The sequence below is a fragment of the Anomaloglossus baeobatrachus genome, chromosome 3 (genome assembly GCF_048569485.1).
Source record: "Anomaloglossus baeobatrachus isolate aAnoBae1 chromosome 3, aAnoBae1.hap1, whole genome shotgun sequence".
NCBI classification, from domain to species: Eukaryota; Metazoa; Chordata; class Amphibia; order Anura; family Aromobatidae; genus Anomaloglossus; species Anomaloglossus baeobatrachus.
Window position 1 is genome coordinate 383,628,963 of NC_134355.1, and position 22,364 is coordinate 383,651,326.

The window sequence follows — 22,364 nt, forward strand, 5'->3', positions numbered from 1 at the left end:
GCGGAAATAAAAAATAATAGAGAGGCATGTTCCTATTCTTTATCAAGACCCCGTATTAAATCAGATTTTAAAAAATAAGATCACATGTGTAGCGAGAAAAGGTAGAGCTTTAAATAGTAAGTTATCGCCAAGTCTTTATACAGCACCACCCACTAACAAAACATGGTTACCAAATAAAGGTTTTTACAAATGTCACAGTACCAAGTGCAATGTTTGCAAGCATGTCAAAAGAACCAATATTACCCAACGTAAACAAATCCATTCTTTCATAAATTGTGATAGTAATTATGTGGTCTATTGTATTGAATGGAAAAGCTATAATATGAAATATATAGGCTGTACTATACGGAAGCTAAAAAGACAAATTGCCGATCATTTTGCTGCATTTTTGGCTGCAGTTTTGTTGTCAGAAATTTCTGACATTTGACTTCCCAGCAAAGTCTATGAGAACTCAGATTTGCTGTGCGCACATTGCAGTTTGTCAGCGTTTTATTTGTCAAAAGTTTGTGACAAAAAAAATGCAGCATGTTCATTCTTAATGCGTTTTTGTCAACATTTGTCGCAAAAACGCAGGTTGTGAAAAACGCACCAAAAACGCAGCAAAAACGCACCTACAATTACAAGCATTTTTTTGTGACATTTCCAGGCGCTCTCTGACAAGGTGCAGTTTTGGCTGCATCTTTTTGTGTTCATAAACTGCAGACAAAACTGCACATTGTCAGAGAGCACCTGGAAATGTCACAAAAAATGCTTGTAATTGTAGGTGCGTTTTTGCTGCGTTTTTGGTGCGTTTTTCACAACCTGCGTTTTTGTGACACATGTTGACAAAAACGCAGGAAGAATGAACATGCTGCATTTTTTTTTGTCACAAGCGTTTGGCAAATAAAACGCTGACAAATAAACTGCAATATGCGCATAGCAAATCTGACTTCTCATAGACTTTGCTTCGAAGACAACTGTCAGAAAGTTCTGACAACAAAACTGCAGCCAAAAATGCAGCCAAAAACGCAGCAAAAAACGCAGCGTGCGCATGTAGCCTAACATTGCTAGTAATAATACTATGTATTCTGGGGTTACTGAACGTTTCCTTAAACAGCACAATACAAATATTGACAATTTAGTCTTCTTTGGTGTGGAAAGAGTTAACTGTCCAGTCCGAGGAGACTAGCGTAAAAAACTTCTATTTAGAGAAGCTTTCTGGATCACACATTTGAACACTGAATACCCAAGAGGGATGAATTTCTTATACTTAGTTTATTTATTGATTGTTTGTATTTCTAAGGCCGGGGCCACACGGGGATCTACTGCGATCCTCGCATGACACTCGGCTCACTCTGGCAGCACAGTGGGAGAAGAGTGTCATGCGAGAGTCACTGCGACTGAGGTCAGATCATGCGATCGGGCCACAGCTGTGGGGGGCCGGCCGGCGCTGAGGAGGGGCGGGATTTATCTCCCTCTCTCCTTTGTTGCCGGCTATTGCCATTCTCGCTCTGCACTTGCGCTACACAAGTGAACTGTGAGTGCAGTGCGATTTTTCTCTCACCGTATAGACTTGAATGGGTGCGAAAGAAACAAGGATCGCATTGCACTCGCAGCATGCTGCGATTGTTTTCTCGGTCCGATTAGTTCACTCATGGATGCTGGCACATAGGCTAATATTGGTCTGAGTGGAATGCGATGTTTTATCGCATTCCACTTGCTACGATTTTCATGCAGTGTGGTTTAGGCCTAAGTGTGAAGTTCATAACCTGTTTCCGACGTATTCTGATTATGAACAGTCTCTCCATGATTGGTTGTATGTATTTTAAATGTTTTCCCATGCATCAGTGCGACACTCCGTTAACAAGGGCCCAGTGCCTGAAACATGTTCAAGTGATACAGACCAATCATGGATTTTTAAAGATTTTAGAATAAACTGAAAGTTTTATATACTTTGGAGACATCCTTATTCTTTATTGGACTGACAGCCCAGACCATGGATTTATCTCCAACCAGCTAAACCAGCAGGTACATCAATCTACTGAACACGGTGAGACACAAAAACTTTTCCTTGTATATGACAGCATGAACTAGGAACAACAAATTATTAATGAAAGAGGAAATATGTTCGGTAAGATACATGGGAAAAAAATTGATCTCTTATTGCATGATTCGTGCATAAATCACATGAGAAATAAACTACATAATTTCATCACATCATAAATCAGAAGCTTTTGTCTATTTCATTAGAAGAACCAAATTTAAAAAAAAAAAGTTTAGCAGGTGACCAGCTAAAGGCGAAAATCCGCTAAAAATTAAAAAGTCTGAAGGCGCTGAACATGCTTAGGAGAAAAGAGATGAAAGTGCCATGTTTGTTTATGAGCTGAGACTGGAACCACAGCATAGCCCCATTCAGATGCCATGTCTGAGTTTAGCTCCCTTTTCTCAGTTTACAGTCTGCTGCAAAGGAGCAACTAAAAGGATCTTCCAGGGGTTTTCTGGAATGAACAAAAATGAAACAAAAAGTATAAAATGTTCTTAAACAAAAGCCATTGGTGACCTGATGAAAGCCCAGTGGCTTCAGTACTGTCACTCTGATGATCCCTGCCGATCACTTTCACTTCAGTAGTCATGTGCTGACTGCCCACATGACCGCTGCAGCCAATCAATGGCCTCATCATGATGCTAAGGTGCCAGTAATTGGCTATATGACATAACCACTCTGAGGCAGTGAACATAGGTCAATAGGGTGACAGGAGATTCATTAGGTACTCAATGTCTCTTGTTATTTTATTCTATTTAGTAACTTTATCCTAATATTTGAGAAAACCCCTTTACGTGCCAAAGTTAAAAGGTGAGAAGATAAAAATCAGATCATCATATATAAGAAGGGCTGTTTACATGTGAACATAGACATTGATCACACATTGAAACTTCATTCTAAATAACTATACACGTTAAAATGTGAGCCTATAAATAATATCTTTTTATTTGAAGTGTAAGCGGAGTTTGTACTTACTGTTAAGAGAATGACAAACACTTAAAGGATGAGACAGGAAAAAAAAACAACTCATAAATACTGAAAAGAAATGGCCTTATTATACCATATGTACAGTCCTCTAAGTTCTCCACATACTAAACGTGGCTGGCAAGAAGTCAGTGATTCTGGTGACTTTGACACTGGGGAGCGGTCATACTCAGTCAGCTGCTCAAATACCCAAGTACAGCACATTTTAGAACAAGTCTGCTTTAGTTTTGTGATGGCAGAGTAGCATGCCACACGTGACGTATTCATACACTATCACACGCCTCTGTTCCCTCCGGTGGAGTGGGCTGCGTTATGCTAAGGTCCCTTTGTCCCGTCTTGTCTTTGCTTTGAAGTTCTTGCAAACCAAGGATAAGTTTCCGGATTTCTTCACGCTTGGTCTTCATTCTTTGTTGAGGGAACCAATCCGTCAAGTTCATGGGCAGATCAAAACTCTGAATAGGGTTCTAACAAGGATTGAAACAGAACAAGTGACTCTTCATGGATGGGAGGAGCACGACATGTTACAGCAAACTTAACACATCACTGCAATATATTTTTGAAAATTCAGTCATGAAATAGGATTGCCATCATGGATTACTATTATAGAGTAATTGATTTACTATAGATCTTAAGGGGACCTTTCAGGTCTATATTTAACCCTTTCCTGACCGTTGATGGTCATGTCATAATGGAGATGGTGTTCCAGTAATCTGACGCACAGGTACATCATGGTGATCAAGTGGGCACATGACCACTGGGAGATAGTGCTAATTTACAGCCAAGCTCCTTCAACAACAGAGATGAGTGTCAGTACAGTGCTTGGCTATTTAACCCTCTAGATGCCGAGGTCAACAGTGACCACAGCATGTATATGGTTATGAGGCAGAGCCTCATCCCATTGCCGGTCAAAAAACCCCAAACATTCCTAACCTGCTATTTTTTAAGGCTACATCATTATCTACCTATAGCTCTGACAAACAGAATACAGATAGACCCTAACAGAATCATTGTTCACTATTCATCACGTAGGCTAATTCACTTTGGACTCCATATGGGCTCTGTTGACGTTCTATGGCATCTATTCTCTGTATTTCCCCGTGTGTCCTGTATTTTTAAATTTTCACACAAGAATTCATCCATGCTTTTACGCCACTCTAAAAAGACAGGCCCTGCTGGAACAGAGGCCACATAGAGAGCAAAGTGACTCTGCCTGTCTCTTTATAGTGAATGGTTCTGTGAATGGAGCAGAGGTCAATCATGTAAAATGCAGCTCTATTCATTCTAGGGGAAGAGATTGCAAAGTGCTCGGCTGAATAGCTAGACTGGACTTTAACAGACGGCGATAATCATTATGTTTTTTTTTTTGTTTTTTTTATAATCTGAGTTTTAAAAACTGAGAAACGAAGGGCAATTTAACCCTTTCACCCCCAGCCGATTTTCCGTTTTGTCTTTTTTTCGCACCGCTTCTTCCGAGAGCCGTAAAATTTTTATTTTTCTGTCAATCTTGCCATATGAGGGCTTATTTTTGCAGGGCGAGTTCTACTTTTAAATGAAACTATAAGTTTTTCCATATAGTGTACTGAAAAACGGCAGCAAAATTCCAAATGTGGAAAAATTGCAAAAACAAAAAGTGCAATTGCATGATTGTTTTAGGGATAGTTTATTCAGAGTGTTCAATATATGGTAAAACTGATGTGTCAGTGTGACACCTCAGGTCAGTATGGGTTCGTAGATACCAAACATGTATAGGTTTACTTTTATCTAAGGGGTTAAAAAAAATTCAAAAGTTTGTCAAAAAAAGACGCACTTTTTGCACTAATTTCCATGATCCGTAGCGTTTTTAATTTTTCGGGATCTATGGCTCATTGACGGCTTAGGTTTTGCGTCTCGAGCTGACGTTTTTAACCATACCATTTTTGCGCAGAAGCGCCATTTTGATCGCCTATTATTGCATTTTGGGCAAAATTCGCAGCGACCAAAAATTAAAAACTCAGCCCACTCAGACGGCTTAGAAGATTGACGTTACTGACAGAATCCCTTTAAAAACTTTTATATATTATGTACTATATTTTCTTATTCCCCAATGAAAACTTTAAATCTGCAATTGCTTGATTGCTTAAGCTACACTGCTCAAAAAATATAAAGGGAACACCTAAACAAATGTAACTCCAAGGGAATCACACTTCTGTTGCATGACAATGCTAGGCCTCTTGTGGCTCAAGAGTGTCAGCAGTTCCTGCATGATGAAGGAATTGATGCTATGGACTGTCCTGCCCCTTCTCCAGACATGAACCCAATCGAGCACATCTGGGACATCATGTCTCATTCCATCTACCAACGCCACATTGCACCACAGACTGTCCAGGAGTTCACGGATGCTTTAATCCTGGTCTGAGAGGAGATCCCTCAGAGAGAGCATACGCCTGCCTCATCAGGAGCATGCACAGGCGTTGTAGGGAGGTCGTACAGGCTTGTGGAGGCCACACACACTACTGAGCCTCATTTCCTTGTCTTGAGGCATTTCCACTGAAGTTGGATCAGCCTATAATTTGATTTTCCACTTTGATATTGAGTTAATTTATATTTACATTGATCATTTTTATGTTTTATTGTACTCAATGCATGCCACTATGTAATGAATAAAGATTTGCAACTGGAATATTTCATTCATTGAAATCTAGGATGTGGTATTTTAGTGTTCCTTTTATTTTTTTGAGCAGTGTATATACTGCAACATCACTGCATTATAGAATATAATATAAATCACCATCTTCTTTGAAGGTCAGCCTAAAAGGTGAGCTACAAAGAGGTACCAAGACAGCAGTGATGTGGGCCTTCAGCAAGACCCCATCTACCATGGTAGCCTATCGGTCCTCTCGATGGAGTCAGTGATGATAGTGACATTGAAAAGGGTTGTCCACTACTTGGACTACCCCTTCTCATTCCCCTTGTTCACACCCATTAAAATAAATTGCCCTTTAAATTAAAAAACTTCTACTCCTCGTCCATGCCAGCGCTGTTTTAATGGTGTTGGGACTCATGTCATGCGATCCCCGCACCCAATTACCATCACTGTCCCAGTCTTTGGATGTATAAGTAATTAACCCCTTCACCCCCAGCCACTAAAACACCCTAATGACCGGGCCATTTTTTGCAATTCTGACCAGTGTCACTTTGAGGCTAAGTTCACATTTCCGCTAAAATCTATCAGTCACAATCCGCTGCTCTTGTAAACAGCGGAATCCGTTTAGCGGATTCCGCTGCTCCCATAGACTTGTATGAGCAGCGGATTGTGACTGATGATGCTGCGTTGCACCCTCCGCCCGACTGATCAGTCGTGGAACGACTGACCGCCGGGCGGGAGGAACGCAGCATGTAACGTTTTTTGAGCAGCGAGATCCGTCGGATTTCGCTGCGCATGCTCTCTGGCTCCCTGCACACGTCACCAGCTTTGGTTGGTTACCCGATATTTACCCTGGTTACGGTGCAAGGAGCCAGCGCTAAGCGGTGTAGGCCCGTAACCAAGGTAAATATCGGGTAACCAAGGTAAACATCGGGTGCTTTGCTGTTACCCGATATTTAGGCTGGTTACGTGTGCAGGGAGGCCGACACTTCCCCGCTCGGCCCCGCCCCCTCCCGCACTCCGCACATGTATGTACACACACACACACACACCTGTCCCCAGCCATGCAGACAAGCACTGACACCCTCGTCTGGCCCCGCCCCCTGCTCGGCTCCGCCCCCTCCCGCACTTTGCATGTGCACACACACACATACATACATACATACATGCACATACACACACTCACTCACTCACAGATACACTCACCTGTCCCCAGCCATGCAGACCGCAGCACTTCCACTGACATCCTCAGCGCCTGGCCCCGCCCCCCGCTCGGCTCTGCCCCAGAACTCCGCCCCCCGCACACAACGGAATCCGACAAAGAATTCTGTTCTTTGTCATCCGTTGTACAGCGTTGAACAGCGCATCAGTCACATGCGTCAAGCGACGCATGTGACTGATACAAATCAACGGAAATGTGAACTTAGCCTGACAGGTTATAACTCTGGAACGCTTCAACGGATCCTGACGTTTCTGAGATTGTTTTTTCGTGACATATTGTACTTCATGTCAGTGGTAAATTTAGGCCGATATTTTTTGCGTTTATTTGTGAAAATTTAGGAAATTTTACGAAAATTTCGCAATTTTCAAACTTTGAAAATGTATGCCCATAAATCTGAGAGATATGTCACACAAAATAGTTACTAAATAACATTTCCCACTTGTCTACTTTACATCAGCGCAATTTTCGAAACAAATTTTTTTTCCGTTAGGAAGTTAGAAGGGGTCAAAGGTCATCAGCAATTTCTCATTTTTCCAACAAAATTTACAAAATAATTTTTTTTAGGGACCACATCACATTTGAAGTGACTTTGAGAGACCTAGGTGACAGAAAATACCCAAAAGTGACCCCATTCAAAAAACTGCACCCCTCACACTGCTCAAAACCACATCCAATAAGTTTATTAACCCTTTAGGTGCTTCACAGGAACCAAAGCAATGTGAAAGGAAAAAATGAAAATTTTACTTTTTAACACAAAAAAAGAGAATTTTGTTTACTTACCGTAAATTCTTTTTCTTATAGTTCCGACATGGGAGACCCAGACCATGGGTGTATAGCTTCTGCCTCCGGAGGACACACAAAGTACTACACTAAAAAGTGTAGCTCCTCCCTCCGAACATATACACCCCCTGGATAACCAAATCTAGCCAGTTTAGTGCAAAAGCTGAAGGAGGACATCCACCCACAAGTAGAGACAGAGCAAAACCCGGAGCAACCGGAACCTCTGTCTACAACAACAGCCGGTGAAAACACACGGAACAAGAAAACTGCCAACAGGCAACAGGGAGGGTGCTGGGTCTCCCATGTCGGAACTATAAGAAAAAGAATTTACGGTAAGTAAACAAAATTCTCTTTTTCTTCATCGTTCCTTATGGGAGACCCAGACCATGGGACGTCTCAAAGCAGTCCATGGGTGGGAAATAAACAGAAACTAAGAAGTAGGCAAAACCTAACTTCACAAATGGGCGACAGCCGCCTGAAGGATGCGTCTGCCCAAGCTCGCATCTGCCGAAGCATGAGCATGCACTTGATAGTGCTTCGAAAAGGTGTGCAGACGAGACCAAGTGGCAGCCTTGACTCCACTGGCGCTGGAGTGAGGAGGGGGGGCGGGGCCTAGTCCAAGAGCGGGAACCGGAGGGCCAAGGAGAAATACAGGGGAGGGAAACATCTCCTCAGAGAGGAGTGTCCTCCCCTGTGCTGATCGGCCGGTGGGCGGCGCCGCACTGTCCCTCTGCATGACTGACATGCAGGGGCAGTGAAACCGAAAGTAGGCCGCAGCCGAAGCCGGGGCCTCAATTTTACAATGCGGCCGGCGAGCAGGCACCCTCGGCGCGGTTCTCAGGTGAAAACCAGAGAACCGGCCGGAAATCACAGCAGAGTTAAAATAACACTCTCTCCCCACAATAAATGTACAAGGGACCCCTCAATAACGTCTCAAATACTTAGCTTATGAGACGCAGGGCCAGGTCCCTGAGAGATGAGTGCTCCATCCGGCAGGGTCCTGAAAGGGCTGCGGATGGAGACCGGTCTCCTGCAAAGCAGTGAGAACCGTGCTGGCTCCCACTTCAAACCAGAGCCCGAGGGATGGTGAAGGAGCGCGGCATGAAAAGGCTCCAGCCTTGAAATCAACCTTAACAACACCGCCGACACAGTGGGGTGAGAAGGGACATGCCGGGAGTCCAGGTTGGACCCGTTTTTCTTCCAACTCTTTAAAATCAAAAATCATATGAGAATGCATGTGTGGATGTGTGCCTCCTGAACACAAAGCATTGAACTGGCTAGATTTGGTTATCCAGGGGGTGTATATGCTCGGAGGGAGGAGCTACACTTTTTAGTGTAGTACTTTGTGTGTCCTCCGGAGGCAGAAGCTATACACCCATGGTCTGGGTCTCCCATAAGGAACGATGAAGAAATGTTAATTTAGCCATAAAATTTTCATTTTTACAAGGGAGAAAAGAGAAAGTGCACAATACAATTTATTGTGCATGTTCTCCTGAGTACGCTGATACCCCATATGTGGTAAAAAAAGAGAATTTTGTTTACTTACCGTAAATTCTTTTTCTTATAGTTCCGTATTGGGAGACCCAGACATTGGGTGTATAGCTTCTGCCTCCGGAGGACACACAAAGTACTACACTAAAAAAGTATAGCTCCTCCCTCTGAGCATATACACCCCCTGGATATCCAAATCTAGCCAGTTTAGTGCAAAAGCTGAAGGAGAATAGCCACCCACAAGTAGAGATAGAGCAAAAAACCGGAACAACCGGAGCCTCTGTCTACAACAACAGCCGGTGATAACACGCGGAAGAAGAAACTGCCAACAGGCAACAGGGAGGGTGCTGGGTCTCCCAATACGGAACTATAAGAAAAAGAATTTACGGTAAGTAAACAAAAATCTCTTTTTCTTTATCATTCCTATGGGAGACCCAGACATTGGGACGTCACAAAGCAGTCCATGGGTGGGAATAAACAGAAAACTGGGAAGTAGGCAGAACCTAACTTCACAAATGGGCGACAGCCGCCTGAAGGATGCGTCTGCCCAAGCTCGTATCTGCCGAAGCATGAGCATGCACTTGGTAGTGCTTTGAAAAGGTATGCAGACTAGTCCAAGTGGCAGCCTGATAGACCTGCTGAGCCGTAGCCTGGTGCCTGAAAGCCCAAGAGGCACCGACAGCTCTGGTCGAGTGTGCCTTGATCCCCGGCGGGGGAGGCACCTGAGTACACTGGTAGGCATCGGAAATAGCCGACCTAATCCAACGAGCTAAGGTCGGTTTAGAAGCTGAGAGGCCCTTACGCCGACCTGGTGTTAGCACAAAAAGAGAGGTGCACCGCCTAAGAACAGCGGTGCGAGACACATAGATCCGGAGCGCCCGCACCAGATCCAGAGTATGCAACGCTTTTTCAAAGCGATGAACAGGAGCCGGACAAAAGGAAGGCAGGGAAATGTCCTGGTTAAGGTGGAAAGGAGAAACCACCTTAGGGAGAAAGTCCGGAGTCGGACGGAGAACCACCTTGTCTTGATGAAAAACCAAAAAAGGTGACTCCAAAGAGAGCGCAGCCAAATCAGAGACTCTCCTGAGGGAAGTTATGGCCACTAGAAAGACCACTTTCTGTGAAAGACGAGACAAAGAAACCTCCCTAAGAGGCTCAAAGGGGGGTTTCTGCAAGGCCGTGAGGACCAGATTGAGGTCCCAGGGATCCAAGGGCCGCCGGTAAGGCGGAATGATGTGAGACGCGCCCTGCATGAAGGAGCGCACCTGAGCCAGCCGGGCGATACGCCGCTGGAACAACACTGAGAGCCGAGACCTGTCCCTTGAGGGAATTGAGGGATAGTCCTAGCTGCAGACCGGACTGTAGAAAGGACAGGAGGGTCGGCAAGGAAAAAAAGGCCAAGGAGCATGGCCGGAAGAGCGACACCAGGACAGGAAAATTCTCCAGGTCCTGTGATAGATTTTGGCCGAGGAAGACTTCCGAGCCCGAGTCCTAGTGGAGATGACTTCAGGAGGAATACCAGAAGTCGTCAAGATCCAGGACTCAAGAGCCACGCCGTCAATCTGAGAGCCGCAGAATTCTGGCGGAAAAACGGACCTTGAGAGAGAAGGTCTGGACGGTCCGGGAGATGCCACGGCACCTCTACGGACAGATGGAGCAGGTCTGGGTACCAAGCTCGCCTGGGCCAGTCCGGAGCAATTAGGATGACCCGACGGCCCTCCATTCTGATCTTGCGCAGGACTCTGGGCAAGAGAGCTAGAGGGGGAAACACGTAGGACAGAGGAAACTGGGACCAATCTTGAACCAGAGCGTCCGCTGCAAAGGCCTGAGGATCGTGGGAGCGAGCCACGTAAACCGGAACCTTGTTGTTGTGCCGGGATGCCATTAGATCCACTTCCGGAGTGCCCCACTTGCGGCAGATTGACCGAAACACTGCCGGATGCAGGGACCACTCGCCACTGTCCACGGTTTGACGGCTGAGAATCTGCCTCCCAGTTTTCCACGCCTGGGATGTGGACTGCGGATATGGTGGACTTGGAGTCCTCCATCCACTGAAGGATGCGTTGAACCTCCAGCATTGCCAGGCGGCTCGTGTCCCGCCTTGGTGATTGATGTAGGCAACCGCTGTCGCGTTGTCTGACTGGACTCGGATGTGCTTGCCCGCCAACAGGTGGTGAAAAGCTAAGAGAGCTAGAAGCACAGCTCTGGTTTCCAGCACATTGATCGAGAGGGCTGACTCGGACGGAGTCCAAGTGCCCTGCGCTCTGTGGTGAAGATATACCGCTCCAAAGCCGGATAGGCTGGCATCCGTGGTGAGAATCACCCAGGACGGGGCCAGGACGGAGCGTCCCTGAGACAGAGAGAGGGGCCGAAGCAACTGGTCTGTGGCGACAGAGCCACTAACCTGTGCAAGGAGGAAGTCCGCTTGTCCCAACAGCGGAGAATGTCCAGCTGCAGAGGACGCAGATGGAACTGGGCAAAGGGAACCGCCTAAATTGACGCCACCATCTGACCCAGCACCTGTATTAAGTGCCTGATGGAATGACGGCGGGGCCTCAGCAAAGAGCGCACCGCCAGATGGAGGGACTGCTGTTTGACTAAGGGCAGCTTCACAAGTGCCGGCAGAGTCTCGAATTGCATCCCTAGGTACGTGAGCTTCTGGGTCGGAGTCAGAGTGAATTTGGGCAGATTGACAAGCCACCCGAATTGGACTAGAGTGGCGAGAGTGAGCGAGAAACTCCGCTGACAGTCTGCACTGGATGAAGCCTTGACTAGAAGGTCGTCCAGGTAAGGAATCACTGCCAACCCCTGGAGGTGCAGAACCGCAACCACTGCTGCCATGACCTTGGTGAATACTCGAGGAGCCGTGGCTAACCCGAAGGGGAGAGCCACGAATTGGAAATGTTCCTCTCCGATTGCAAAACGTAGCCAACGCTGGTGTGAAACTGCAATTGGCACATGCAGATAGGCATCTCTGATGTCGATGGATGCCAGGAAATCTCCTTGGGTCATTGAGGCAATGACTGATCGCAGAGACTCCATGCGAAAATGCCGCACCTGAACATGCTTGTTGAGAAGCTTGAGATCCAGGATGGGCCGGAAGGAACCGTCCTTTTTGGGAACTAGGAAGAGATTTGAGTAGAAACCTCTGAACCGTTCCCGGGCGGGAACCGGTACAATTACTCCGTTGGCCTGCAAGGATGCCACGGCCTGAGAGAAGGCGGCGGCCTTGGAGCAGGGGGGAATTGACAGAAAAAATCTGTTTGGCGGGCTGGAAGAGAATTCTATCCTGTAGCCGTGGGAGATGATATCCCGCACCCACTGATCGGAGACGTGTTGAAACCATACGTCGCCAAAGTGGGAGAGCCTGCCACCGACCAAGGACGTTGCTGGCGCGGCCAGATAGTCAAGAGGAGGCTGCCTTAGTGGCAGCAGCTCCTGGGGTCTTTTGAGGACGCGGCTTCGTGCGCCAGTTGGGTTTTTGGTCCTTGGCTGAGTTAGTGGACGAGGCCGAGGGCTTAGAGGACGACCAGTTGGAGGAACGAAAGGAACGAAACCTCAACTGGTTCCTGCCCTGGACAGGTTTCCTGGTTTTAGTTTGTGGCATGGAAGTACTCTTCCCGCCAGTAGCTTCCTTAATAATTTCATCCAGTTGTTCACCGAACAGCCTGAACCCAGCAAAAGGGAGCTCAGCAAGGTACATCTTTGAAGAAGCGTCTGCCTTCCACTCTCGAAGCCACAAGATCCTGCGGATAGCGAGGGAATTAGCCGAGGCCACCGCAGTGCGGTGAGAAGCTTCCAGCATGGCAGACATGGCATAGGATGAAAAAGCTGAAGCTTGAGAAGTTAAGGCAACCATTTCGGGCATAGATTCCCTGGTGAGGGAATGCATCTCCTCTAGAGAAGCAGAGATGGCTTGGAGAGCCCACACTGCTGCAAAAGATGGGGAGAACGAGGCCCCTGCCGCCTCATATACAGATTTGGCCAGAAGTTCAACCTGGCGGTCAGTGGAATCTTTAAGAGAGGTGCCATCAGCCACTGATACAACTGTCCGGGCTGAGAGTCTAGACACCGGAGGGTCTACCTTTGGTGAATGGGCCCACTCCTTGACCACCTCTGGTGGAAAGGGAAAACGGTCATCAGAACCACGCTTTGGGAAGCGTTTGTCAGGACAGGCCCTAGGCTTGGTCACAGTAGCCTGAAAACTGGAGTGGTTAAAGAACAAACTCCTTGTCCTTTTAGGCAAGGTAAACTGGTGCTTTTCTGCCAGAGAGGGTTGCTCCTCTGATACTGGCGGATTGAGGTCCAGTACAGAATTAATGGACGCAATCAAATCACTAACATCTGAGTCACTTTCGGACAGATCAATGGGGCACATGGAGGCCGCCTCCGAGCCCCCAGTAATGGCATCCTCCTCGTCCTGCGAGTCAGCTCTTGAATCAGAGCCGCGGGACGAGGAAGGAGAGGGAGCCCTGCGTCTCCTCTTAGGAGGACGGGGTCTGGGACCAGATGAAGAATCCTCTGTGAGCTCCGCTGAGAGAGCCCTAGCAGCAGAGGCGCAATGTGAAGGGGGCTGATGCATGTTCAGCAAAGTCCGGGACAGCTGTCCCATGGAGTCGGCAAAAGACTGGGAGATTGACCTAGAGAAGGATTCTACCCAAGCCGGGGGTTCAGCCACCGGAGCCGGAGCAGCCGGAGGGACCACTGTGGGTGCGATTCCAGGCTGAGGCATTGTCAGGTTAGAGCAGGCATCACAATGTGGATATGTGCTCGGTTCAGGCAGCACGAGCTTACATGCAGTGCATATTGCGTACAGCCTTGCAGCCTTGCTCCTTGTGTGAGACATGCTGCTGAAGTGGGGGCTCTGATCCAGAATGACCCCCAGAGAGTATATAAACAGGTCCACAACCGGAGGTTGTGGCTTACCAGACCGTTTGTGTGCCCTCCAGATCCCACAGCCCGGACCCCCAGACAGATTAGCAGGGATGCTGCAGCCAGCGCCGATCGCTGAGAGAACGCTGATAAAATGGCGCCGGAGCGAGAAGAGGGGGCGGGACCTACTCTGAGAGCGGGATCTGGAGGGCCAAGGAGATTTACAGGGGATGGGACATTTACTCAGAGAGGAGTGTCCCTCCCCTGTGCCGAACGGCCGCTGGGCGGAGCCGCACTGTCCCTCTGCATGATTGACATGCAAGGGCAGTGAAATCGAAACTAGGCCTCAGGCGAAGCTGGGGCCTAAATTTAAGCGATGCGGCCGGCGCGCAGGCTCCATCGGCGCGGTTCTCAGGTGACAACCAGAGAACCGGCCGGAAATGTCAGAACAGTTACACAGCACACTCTCCCCAACAATAAAGTACAAGGGACCCCCCGAATATAAACGTCTCAGATACTTAGCTTGCTGAGACGCAGGGTTCCAAGTCCCTGGGGATGAGTGCTCCGTCCAGCAGGATCCTGAAGGGCTGCGGATGGAGACCGGCCTCCTGCAAAGCAGGGAGAACCGTGCTGGCTCCCACTTCAAGCCAGAGCCCGAGGGATGGTGAAGGAGCGCGGCATGTAAGGCTCCAGCCTTGGAATCAACCTTAACAACACCGCCGACACAGTGGGGTGAGAAGGGACATGCCGGGAGTCCAGGCTTGGACCCGCTTTTCTTCAAAAACTTTCCAAAACTGAAAAATCAGATGAGAATGCATGTGTGGATGTGTGCCTCCTGAACACAAAGCAATGAACTGGCTAGATTTGGTTATTCAGGGGGTGTATATGCTCAGAGGGAGGAGCTACACTTTTTTAGTGTAGTACTTTGTGTGTCCTCTGGAGGCAGAAGCTATACACCCAATGTCTGGGTCTCCCATGGGAACGATAAAGAAATCAATTGTTTGGGCGCACGGCAGAGCTCGGAAGGGAAGGAGCGCCATTTGAATTTTTGAACGCAAAATTAGCTGCACTCATTAGCGGACGCCATGTCGGGTTTGAAGACCCCCTGAGGTGCCTAAACAATGGAGCTCCCCCACAAGTGACCCCATTTTGGAAACTAGGGCCCTCAAATATTTTTTCTAGATGTTTGGGTGAGCACTTTGAACACCTGGGGGCTTCACAGAAGTTTATAGCGTTGAGCCGTGAAAAGAAAAAATTGTTTTTTTACCACAAAACGGTTGCTTCAACTAGGTAGCTTTTTTTTTCACAAGGCTATCAGGAAAAAATGCACCATAAAATGTATTGTGCATTTTCTCCTGAGTACGATGATACCTCATATGTGGTGGAAAGTAATTGTTTGGGCGCATGGCGGGGCTCAGAAGAGAAGGAGCGCCATTTGACTTTTCAAACGCACAGACGCAGTGGATGCAGATCCGTTATGTGCATCCCTGATCAGCGCTTGGCGGGATGCACGGACGGATGCGATACAAAAAGCGTCGGGGATACGGAAAAAAAAAAAGTCACGCCAAAAATTGAGCAGGGATGCAGATACGTTATCTGCATCCCTGATCAGCACTCAGCGCGACGCACGGACGGATGCCATACAAAAAGCGTCGGGGATACGGAAAAAAAAAAAGTCACGCCAAAAATTGAGCAGGGATGCAGATACGTTATCTGCATCCCTGATCAGCGCTCAGCGGGACGCACGGACGGATGAAGTGTAAAAATGGACAGGGGATACAGAAAAAAAAAAAAGTTATACTCACAGTACCCAGAGGATCACTGACCAGAAGTGCTGCAGAGGAACAGATGGCAGAGAGATGGACAGCTTTACAGGAGCAGCAGGCAGATCAGCAGAATTCCCAGGAAGGACCCAGCGATGGAGGCAGATGTGATCGGGCCGGTGAAGACAGGTAAGAGGACGTCGGGGGAGAGCAGAGGGGGAGAGGGGGGGGTGAGAGCAGGGGGGGTGGGAGAGCAGAGGGGGAGGGGGGAGAGCAGAGGGGGAGACCGGAGAGGGAGCTGCAGAAGCAGAATAGGGATAATGGGGGAGGCAGTCAGATCGCGGGGGTAGCAGATCGGGATGTCGGGGGGGGTAAGGGGGGGGGAGCAGATCGGGATGTCGGGGGGGGCAGATCGCAGGGGGGCACGGGCAGGGGCTAACACGGGAGCACGCAGGGGCACCACGGTAGCGCGTACGGGCTGCAAGGTGAGCACAGTAATCACGTGCAGCAGGAGCGGTGACCTCAGCCACGGCGGCGGCAGCAGCAGCGGTGGTGTGGTACCACAAGTACCAGCCACTGCACGCTGCAGACATGTTGGGGGAGGGCTCGCAGGCCAGCACAGGCCTGGGGAGGGGGCGGCCACCGGCAGATCAGACCGCCCCACTGCACACTGATTGGAGCCATTGCGCGTCATAGCGCGATCGCTCCAATCAGTGCTGCAGGGGCTGGGGGCAACATGTTTGAGGCCCACCTATGATATGCTGCAGCAGCTGCGGCATCTCATAAACTGGATATCACAGTATCGCACTATTTCCGGCATTATTTTTGCCAAAATTAGTGCGAACGATGTGGTTGGCGGTTCAGATTTGAACAGCCAATCACATCGATCGTCGATAGGGGGTGGCGATGCCGCCCCCCTGGGGTCAAGCAAAGGTCCCCTGCTGTAAGAAACAGCAGGGGACATCATTTGAAAGCCGTTGCTATGGCCACGGCAATCAAATGAAGTTTAGGCAGTAAAATCACGTCCCTGGTCGTTAAGTCACGTTAAAATAGGACGTAATTTTACTGCCCGCGGTCGTGAAGGGGTTAAGAGGAAGTGAGTGCTGCGGCTGGTCGCTCACTCTCTTTTGATTACTTATAGGCCTGAAAGTGGAGACAATGGAGACAGTGAAGCTGACTGTGACAGGGTGCCGGGATCGCGTGACATAAGCAAAAATGAGCCTCGGGAACGTGAGTGCCAACAAAGCTGGAACAGCACCAGAAGTGAGCATATGCTTTTTTTTATTTTAATAAGAGCAAACATGGGGGATGAGAAGGGCAGCTGCCAATTTTGTAAGTTTCATTTAGTGGACAACCCCATTAAATGCTGAATTATCAGATGGGACAAAGGTGTTTTATCAATCGTCCCTTGCAGTGCTTCTACATGCAATGCCACTATCCGTGACTGAATATACTATACATACTAATACTAAAAAGACTCGCTCACCTCAAAAAAGCTCTCTACGTACTGTAGTACAAACACGCCGCAATCACTGAAGTTGTTCTGCTGAGGCACTCTGGGGTTGGAACCTTTCATGTAGTCTTTGGAAAAACTTCTTTTACTTCCTTTCTTCACTTCCCATTCTACCTCCAGGTATCTGACAGATATAAAATATCTCAGTAAACAAAGGACAAGAATTCATAACTGGCAAAAAAACCCAAAAACCTCCGCAAAAAAGAACTTACTCTCTTAAAGTTTTCACCACATTAGAACGAGAAGGACCTCTCAGAGAATCCATGAGCAGTATGCACGGTCTGGGATAGAAAAAAAAGTTAGCGGGTTTAGAAAAAAACAACAGTTGTCAGCTGAGGTCAGCTAGGGATCAGTAGAGTTAGTAGAAATCATCTACCAACCTGACTACATAAGTTATTATTTCTTACACAATACGCACACATATACATACAATTATAGTAACTTAACGAGAAAGACATGAAACATCAGGTATGAAGAAAGGAAAACAATGGCTATTCAGTGAGCCAGAGCTTTAAAGGAAAAATACAAAATGTTCATGTAAAATATAGCAGTGTATATAATAAGGAACGCAAGCAGCGCCCCTTCTTTCTACTGCAATTGTTCTTCCACCTGGATTTCTAGTCAACAAGTTTTACTGTCCCTATTATTAATAATTATCTGCTGGGACACAATATGGCAGTTGCCATGCTGAAGAAAGCGGCGGCCTCCTTAGGGACAATATGACAATTCTCCAGGGACTAGCTGCAGAAGATTATCAACACTGGAAAGAACTGACAGCAATCGCGGTTACATGAAATCAAGCTGAAATCCTCCGCACCCCATTTCATTTTCCTGAGCGCTAGCATTTCTAATGCTCTCTAGGCTGCAGCTCTTCTCTGGCTTTGGATACACAAATTAGAACGTTGTGTGATGAAAAGCCCAAACACTTGTGAGCCTGCGGTAAAATGAAAGCCGTTCGTCTTCAGGCAAAAGCATCATTATGCCAAGACCAGCATCTCTACCTTTTTATCAAAGTAACAAATGTGGAGGTGGGGACGAGCGAGACTCCCAGAGAGGAGTACAGGCTTTACGGAGAATAAAACTTTTATTTTAGTGGAGTGAAAAATGGAGGTTTCAAAAGAAGCTTGTGTATCTCCCCACTACATTCCTACTGTATCTACATTTCACGCCAACAGCACAAGAGGGAATACATGTTTGTTAACAAGCAAACAAACAAAATCATTTACTGTCAGCAACTTAATATAACGTAACTCAGGGCAATAAGAAAAATCCACAGGCATACACGGCTCGGCCTTTACTCTACGGCAGGGGCCTCAAACTCGGCTGAGCAGAAGGGCTACACATAGAAAAAAAAAAAATTTGGGGGGGGCCGCATTCTTTACAGTACAAAGTGACATTTTTAGTGATACAGTATTTTTTTCTATACACCTTTGATCCATTTTTTGTAACATTCACGTGAAAAAAATGACATGCTTTATTGTATTTATTTTTTTAAAAAACATTTTATCCCCTTTTTGTAAGTAATATTTTACAATTAGCACCATATAGTCATTTTGGACAACATATTGTAGGAATGTTCCCATCCTGATCCTCATTTTGTAGTAATGTGCCCCATCCTTGTCCCCTGTAGTAATGTGCCCCATCCTTGTCCCCTGTAATAATGTGCTCCATCCTTGTCCACTGTAGTAATGTGCTCCATCCTTGACCCCTGTAGCAATGTGCCCCATCCTTGTCCCCTGTAGCAATGTGCCCCATTCTTGTCCCCTGTAGTAATGTGCCCCATCCTTGTCCCCTGTAATAATGTGCTCCATCCTTGACCCCTGTAGCAATGTGCCCCATCCTTGTCCCCTGTAGCAATGTGCCCCATCCTTGTCCCCTGTAGTAATATGCCCCATCCTTGTCCCCTGTAGCAATGTGCCCCATCCTTGTCCCCAGTAATCATGTGCCCCATCCTTGTCCCCAGTAATCATGTGCCCCATCCTTGTCTCCATTCTGTAGTAATGTGCCCCATCCTTGTACCCTGTAATCATGTGCCTCATCGCTGTCTCAATCCTGTAGTAATGTGCCCCACCCTTCCCACATGCTGTAGTAATGTGCCCCATGCTTGTCCCCTGTAGTAATGTCCCCATCCTGTAGTAATGTGTAATTTTTATGCCCCATTATGCTGTTTCACATAAACAGAAAAAAATGATTGATCGCCGCCGCAGCCCAGAGGAACTCTCTGCAGAGCTTCCCCAATGGCAGCCGCTGGCCAATCAAAGGGCAGCAGGTGAAGTCATACACCGATGTCACCTGCTCGACTCGGATTGGTCGGCGGCTGCCATTGGTGAAGAACTGCAGAGAGTTCCTGTGCGCGGATGCGGAAATCAATTGGAACTTAGTAAAGTGCAGATGGCTGCAGCCACCGGCATAGGGCCGTAATGGTCAGAGGGCCTGTGGGTTGCAAGAAGCAGCCACAGGGACCGCATGTGGCCCATGGGCCGCGTGTTTGAGACCTCAGTTCTATGGGTTTACAACACAACACTATTTTATCACTGAGTTTGGTATAAACACCGATTCATGAAGGGTCAGGGGATCCATTAGATCATGACATGGGGGAACCACAAGATCTACATATTAAGTCACCGTAGCATTCTTTTTTTTCCCATACACAACTTTGTATACCGACTCTCGAACTTCCAATGGATGACCTGCAAATCTGGTGACATCCCAACCTATAAAGAATCTAGGGTAATAATGCTGTGAATACCTCTCACTATAAGTGGTGGAGTTTTTGCCATCTATGACCCTTATATAATACTATAAAGACAGGCGTTTTTCATATACGGTTAATGAGCAGCTATACTGGTGCCTGTCCCTAAAGAGAATTCTACTGTAAAAGAAAACTGATTGGAACAGAAAGATTGCCGCTATGTTACAGCTATATAAATAATCTTCAGCAGGCTCTTTGCTGAATGTACAGAATTTTAGAGTGACGCACACTTATGTAATCATCTTCACAATGTTCAAGCCTTGATCCACTCTTCAGCTCTCAAACACACATTTTCTAAATCATATTCATTCAAAATAATTCCAGATATACAGCATTCAAAACACCCACTGTTTGCAGAAAGAAGGTTTGAGATGCCATTTTCCTGCTTCTGAAGTGAAATTGTCATCAGCAAGGCCGCCCTCGTCACTGCTTTCATCCTACAGAAATAAGTCCATATAAATACTTAACAAAGGAATCATTAAAAAGAACCTGTCAGCAGGGTTTTGATATGTACCCTGAGAGCAGTGTGAAGTAGGGGCAGAGACCCAGATTCCAGCGATGTGTCACTTACAGGGGAATTGTATTATTGTTTTAATAAAAACAGGGTTTTATCAGCAGGAGATTATCACTACAGGACTAGTTGTCTCATGCCATGTAGTACTTCTATGTGTAGCCCCACCCCCACCACTGATCAGAAGCTGTCTGGCTATTGACAATGTAAACATGTGTCAATCAGTGGTGTTGGCGGGATTATATAGGGCTCAGAATTCAAAGAACCGATAGATCTGAAGCAGAGAAAACAGTGACAGCATGTAGACCAGTAATGACACACGGCTGCAATCAACGTCTCAGATTACATAGAAAAAACCTGGCAACAGATTCCCTTTAAACACAAAGATTCAAAAACTATTGTATGCAAAACCCAAAACACCAAATAATTGCTAATACACAGTCTGCAAAGGCAAATCTAGTCATAGCACACCCAAATATTAAATAACTATAGGGCGATTCTGCTGAGTACTGACTAAATATAAAACAGCAGTATGAAGAGATAAAACAGAGATAAAAAGGTATAACAATGTATTATTTTTAATACTCCCACTAAGATGGCTGTAGTATGTTCCAATAAAGGAGAATTTAGTTCATGTTACACCTATTCATACCAGGTTATCCTGATCGGAAGAATCTATCAATTCCTCTTCACTTTTCTTCAGGTCATCTGGAGAGTCACTATAGCTTATCTGTATTCTGTGCAAATCATCTAGAAGGAATAAATAAAACACAACATATTATTCATTGTTAGATCAGTTACATTGTAGATAAAAGAATAAAATAACCCTCAGACGTCTGCACCTGTCAAACCTTTCTAATGGCGGAAATGCGGTTACAAAGAACCTTAACATAACTGCATCCATCTCATTCATTAGAGACCAGAAAATCTGTGCAGCAAGAAAGACAATGGAGCAGCGCTGGGGGTTAATATCCCGCAGAATGTGCTTGTGACAATAGGGGAATGATACTGCCAGAAACTCTGCGGGATTGAATGATGGACAGTCAGCCCCATATCCAATACACATGGGAAATATTAGAATGATGACACCACAATTCAATGATTACTCATTATAAAGTCAAAGCAGGCTGGAGTGCAGCTAAAATGAATGAGCGGAAAACTGCAGGATCACATGGAAATATCGGAATCTACGGTGCCCACTTTACTCCCAACATACAAAACACATTAGACAGGTTGGATTTCAAGTATCTGATCATACGTTTTCCGGAAGGATGAGGTGGTAGATACACAAATGTGTATGGTAACAGAGGGGTGCAGACCTAGAACGCTCCCCCTGCTGGTTATTATCAGACATAGCTACATTCATGCCAACACGATCAAGCAGAGGGACGGCTATCCATACACAACCAATTACAAAAATGAAGGCACTGTTCTGCTTAACTGTCTCATCTGGAGTACAGTAATCTAGTGATTTCTGCATTTATGCTGTAGGGGTTCCCCCTGAAACACTGAGAACTGTAATGTATAGCCAGTATTAGGCTAGGTTCACACTTCCATTAAATTGTATCAGTCACAAGCCACTGCTCTGGTAAACAACGGAATCAGTTTGACGGATTCCGTTGTTGCCATAGACTTGTATGAGCGGCGGATTGTGACTGATGATGCTGTGTTGCACCCTCCACCCGACTGATCAGTCGTGGAACGACTGACCGTGGTGGCAGAAGGAATGCAGCTTGTAACGTTTTTTTTGAGCAGCGCAATCCGTAGGATTTTGCTGCGCATGCTCTCTCTGGCTCCCTGCACACGTAACCAGGATACACATCGGGTTAT

The 22,364-nt window shown here is 46.7% G+C and overlaps 1 protein-coding gene across 3 annotated transcripts in view; it reads right to left on the minus strand.

Moving 5' to 3' along the window:
- Positions 1-949: 949 nt before the first annotated feature.
- SENP6 (SUMO specific peptidase 6) overlaps positions 950-22,364 on the minus strand; it is a 213,981-nt gene continuing 192,566 nt past the window's right edge. For all 3 annotated transcript variants that reach the window (XM_075340189.1, XM_075340188.1, XM_075340190.1), the window contains 5 exons: positions 21,187-21,284; positions 20,372-20,460; positions 17,484-17,552; positions 17,245-17,395; positions 950-3,471 (listed from right to left, as the gene is read on the minus strand). In XM_075340189.1, the coding sequence (XP_075196304.1) occupies positions 3,271-3,471; positions 17,245-17,395; positions 17,484-17,552; positions 20,372-20,460; positions 21,187-21,284 (608 nt within the window). In that variant the 3' untranslated portion in view covers positions 950-3,270. The remainder of the gene's footprint in view (positions 3,472-17,244; positions 17,396-17,483; positions 17,553-20,371; positions 20,461-21,186; positions 21,285-22,364) is intronic.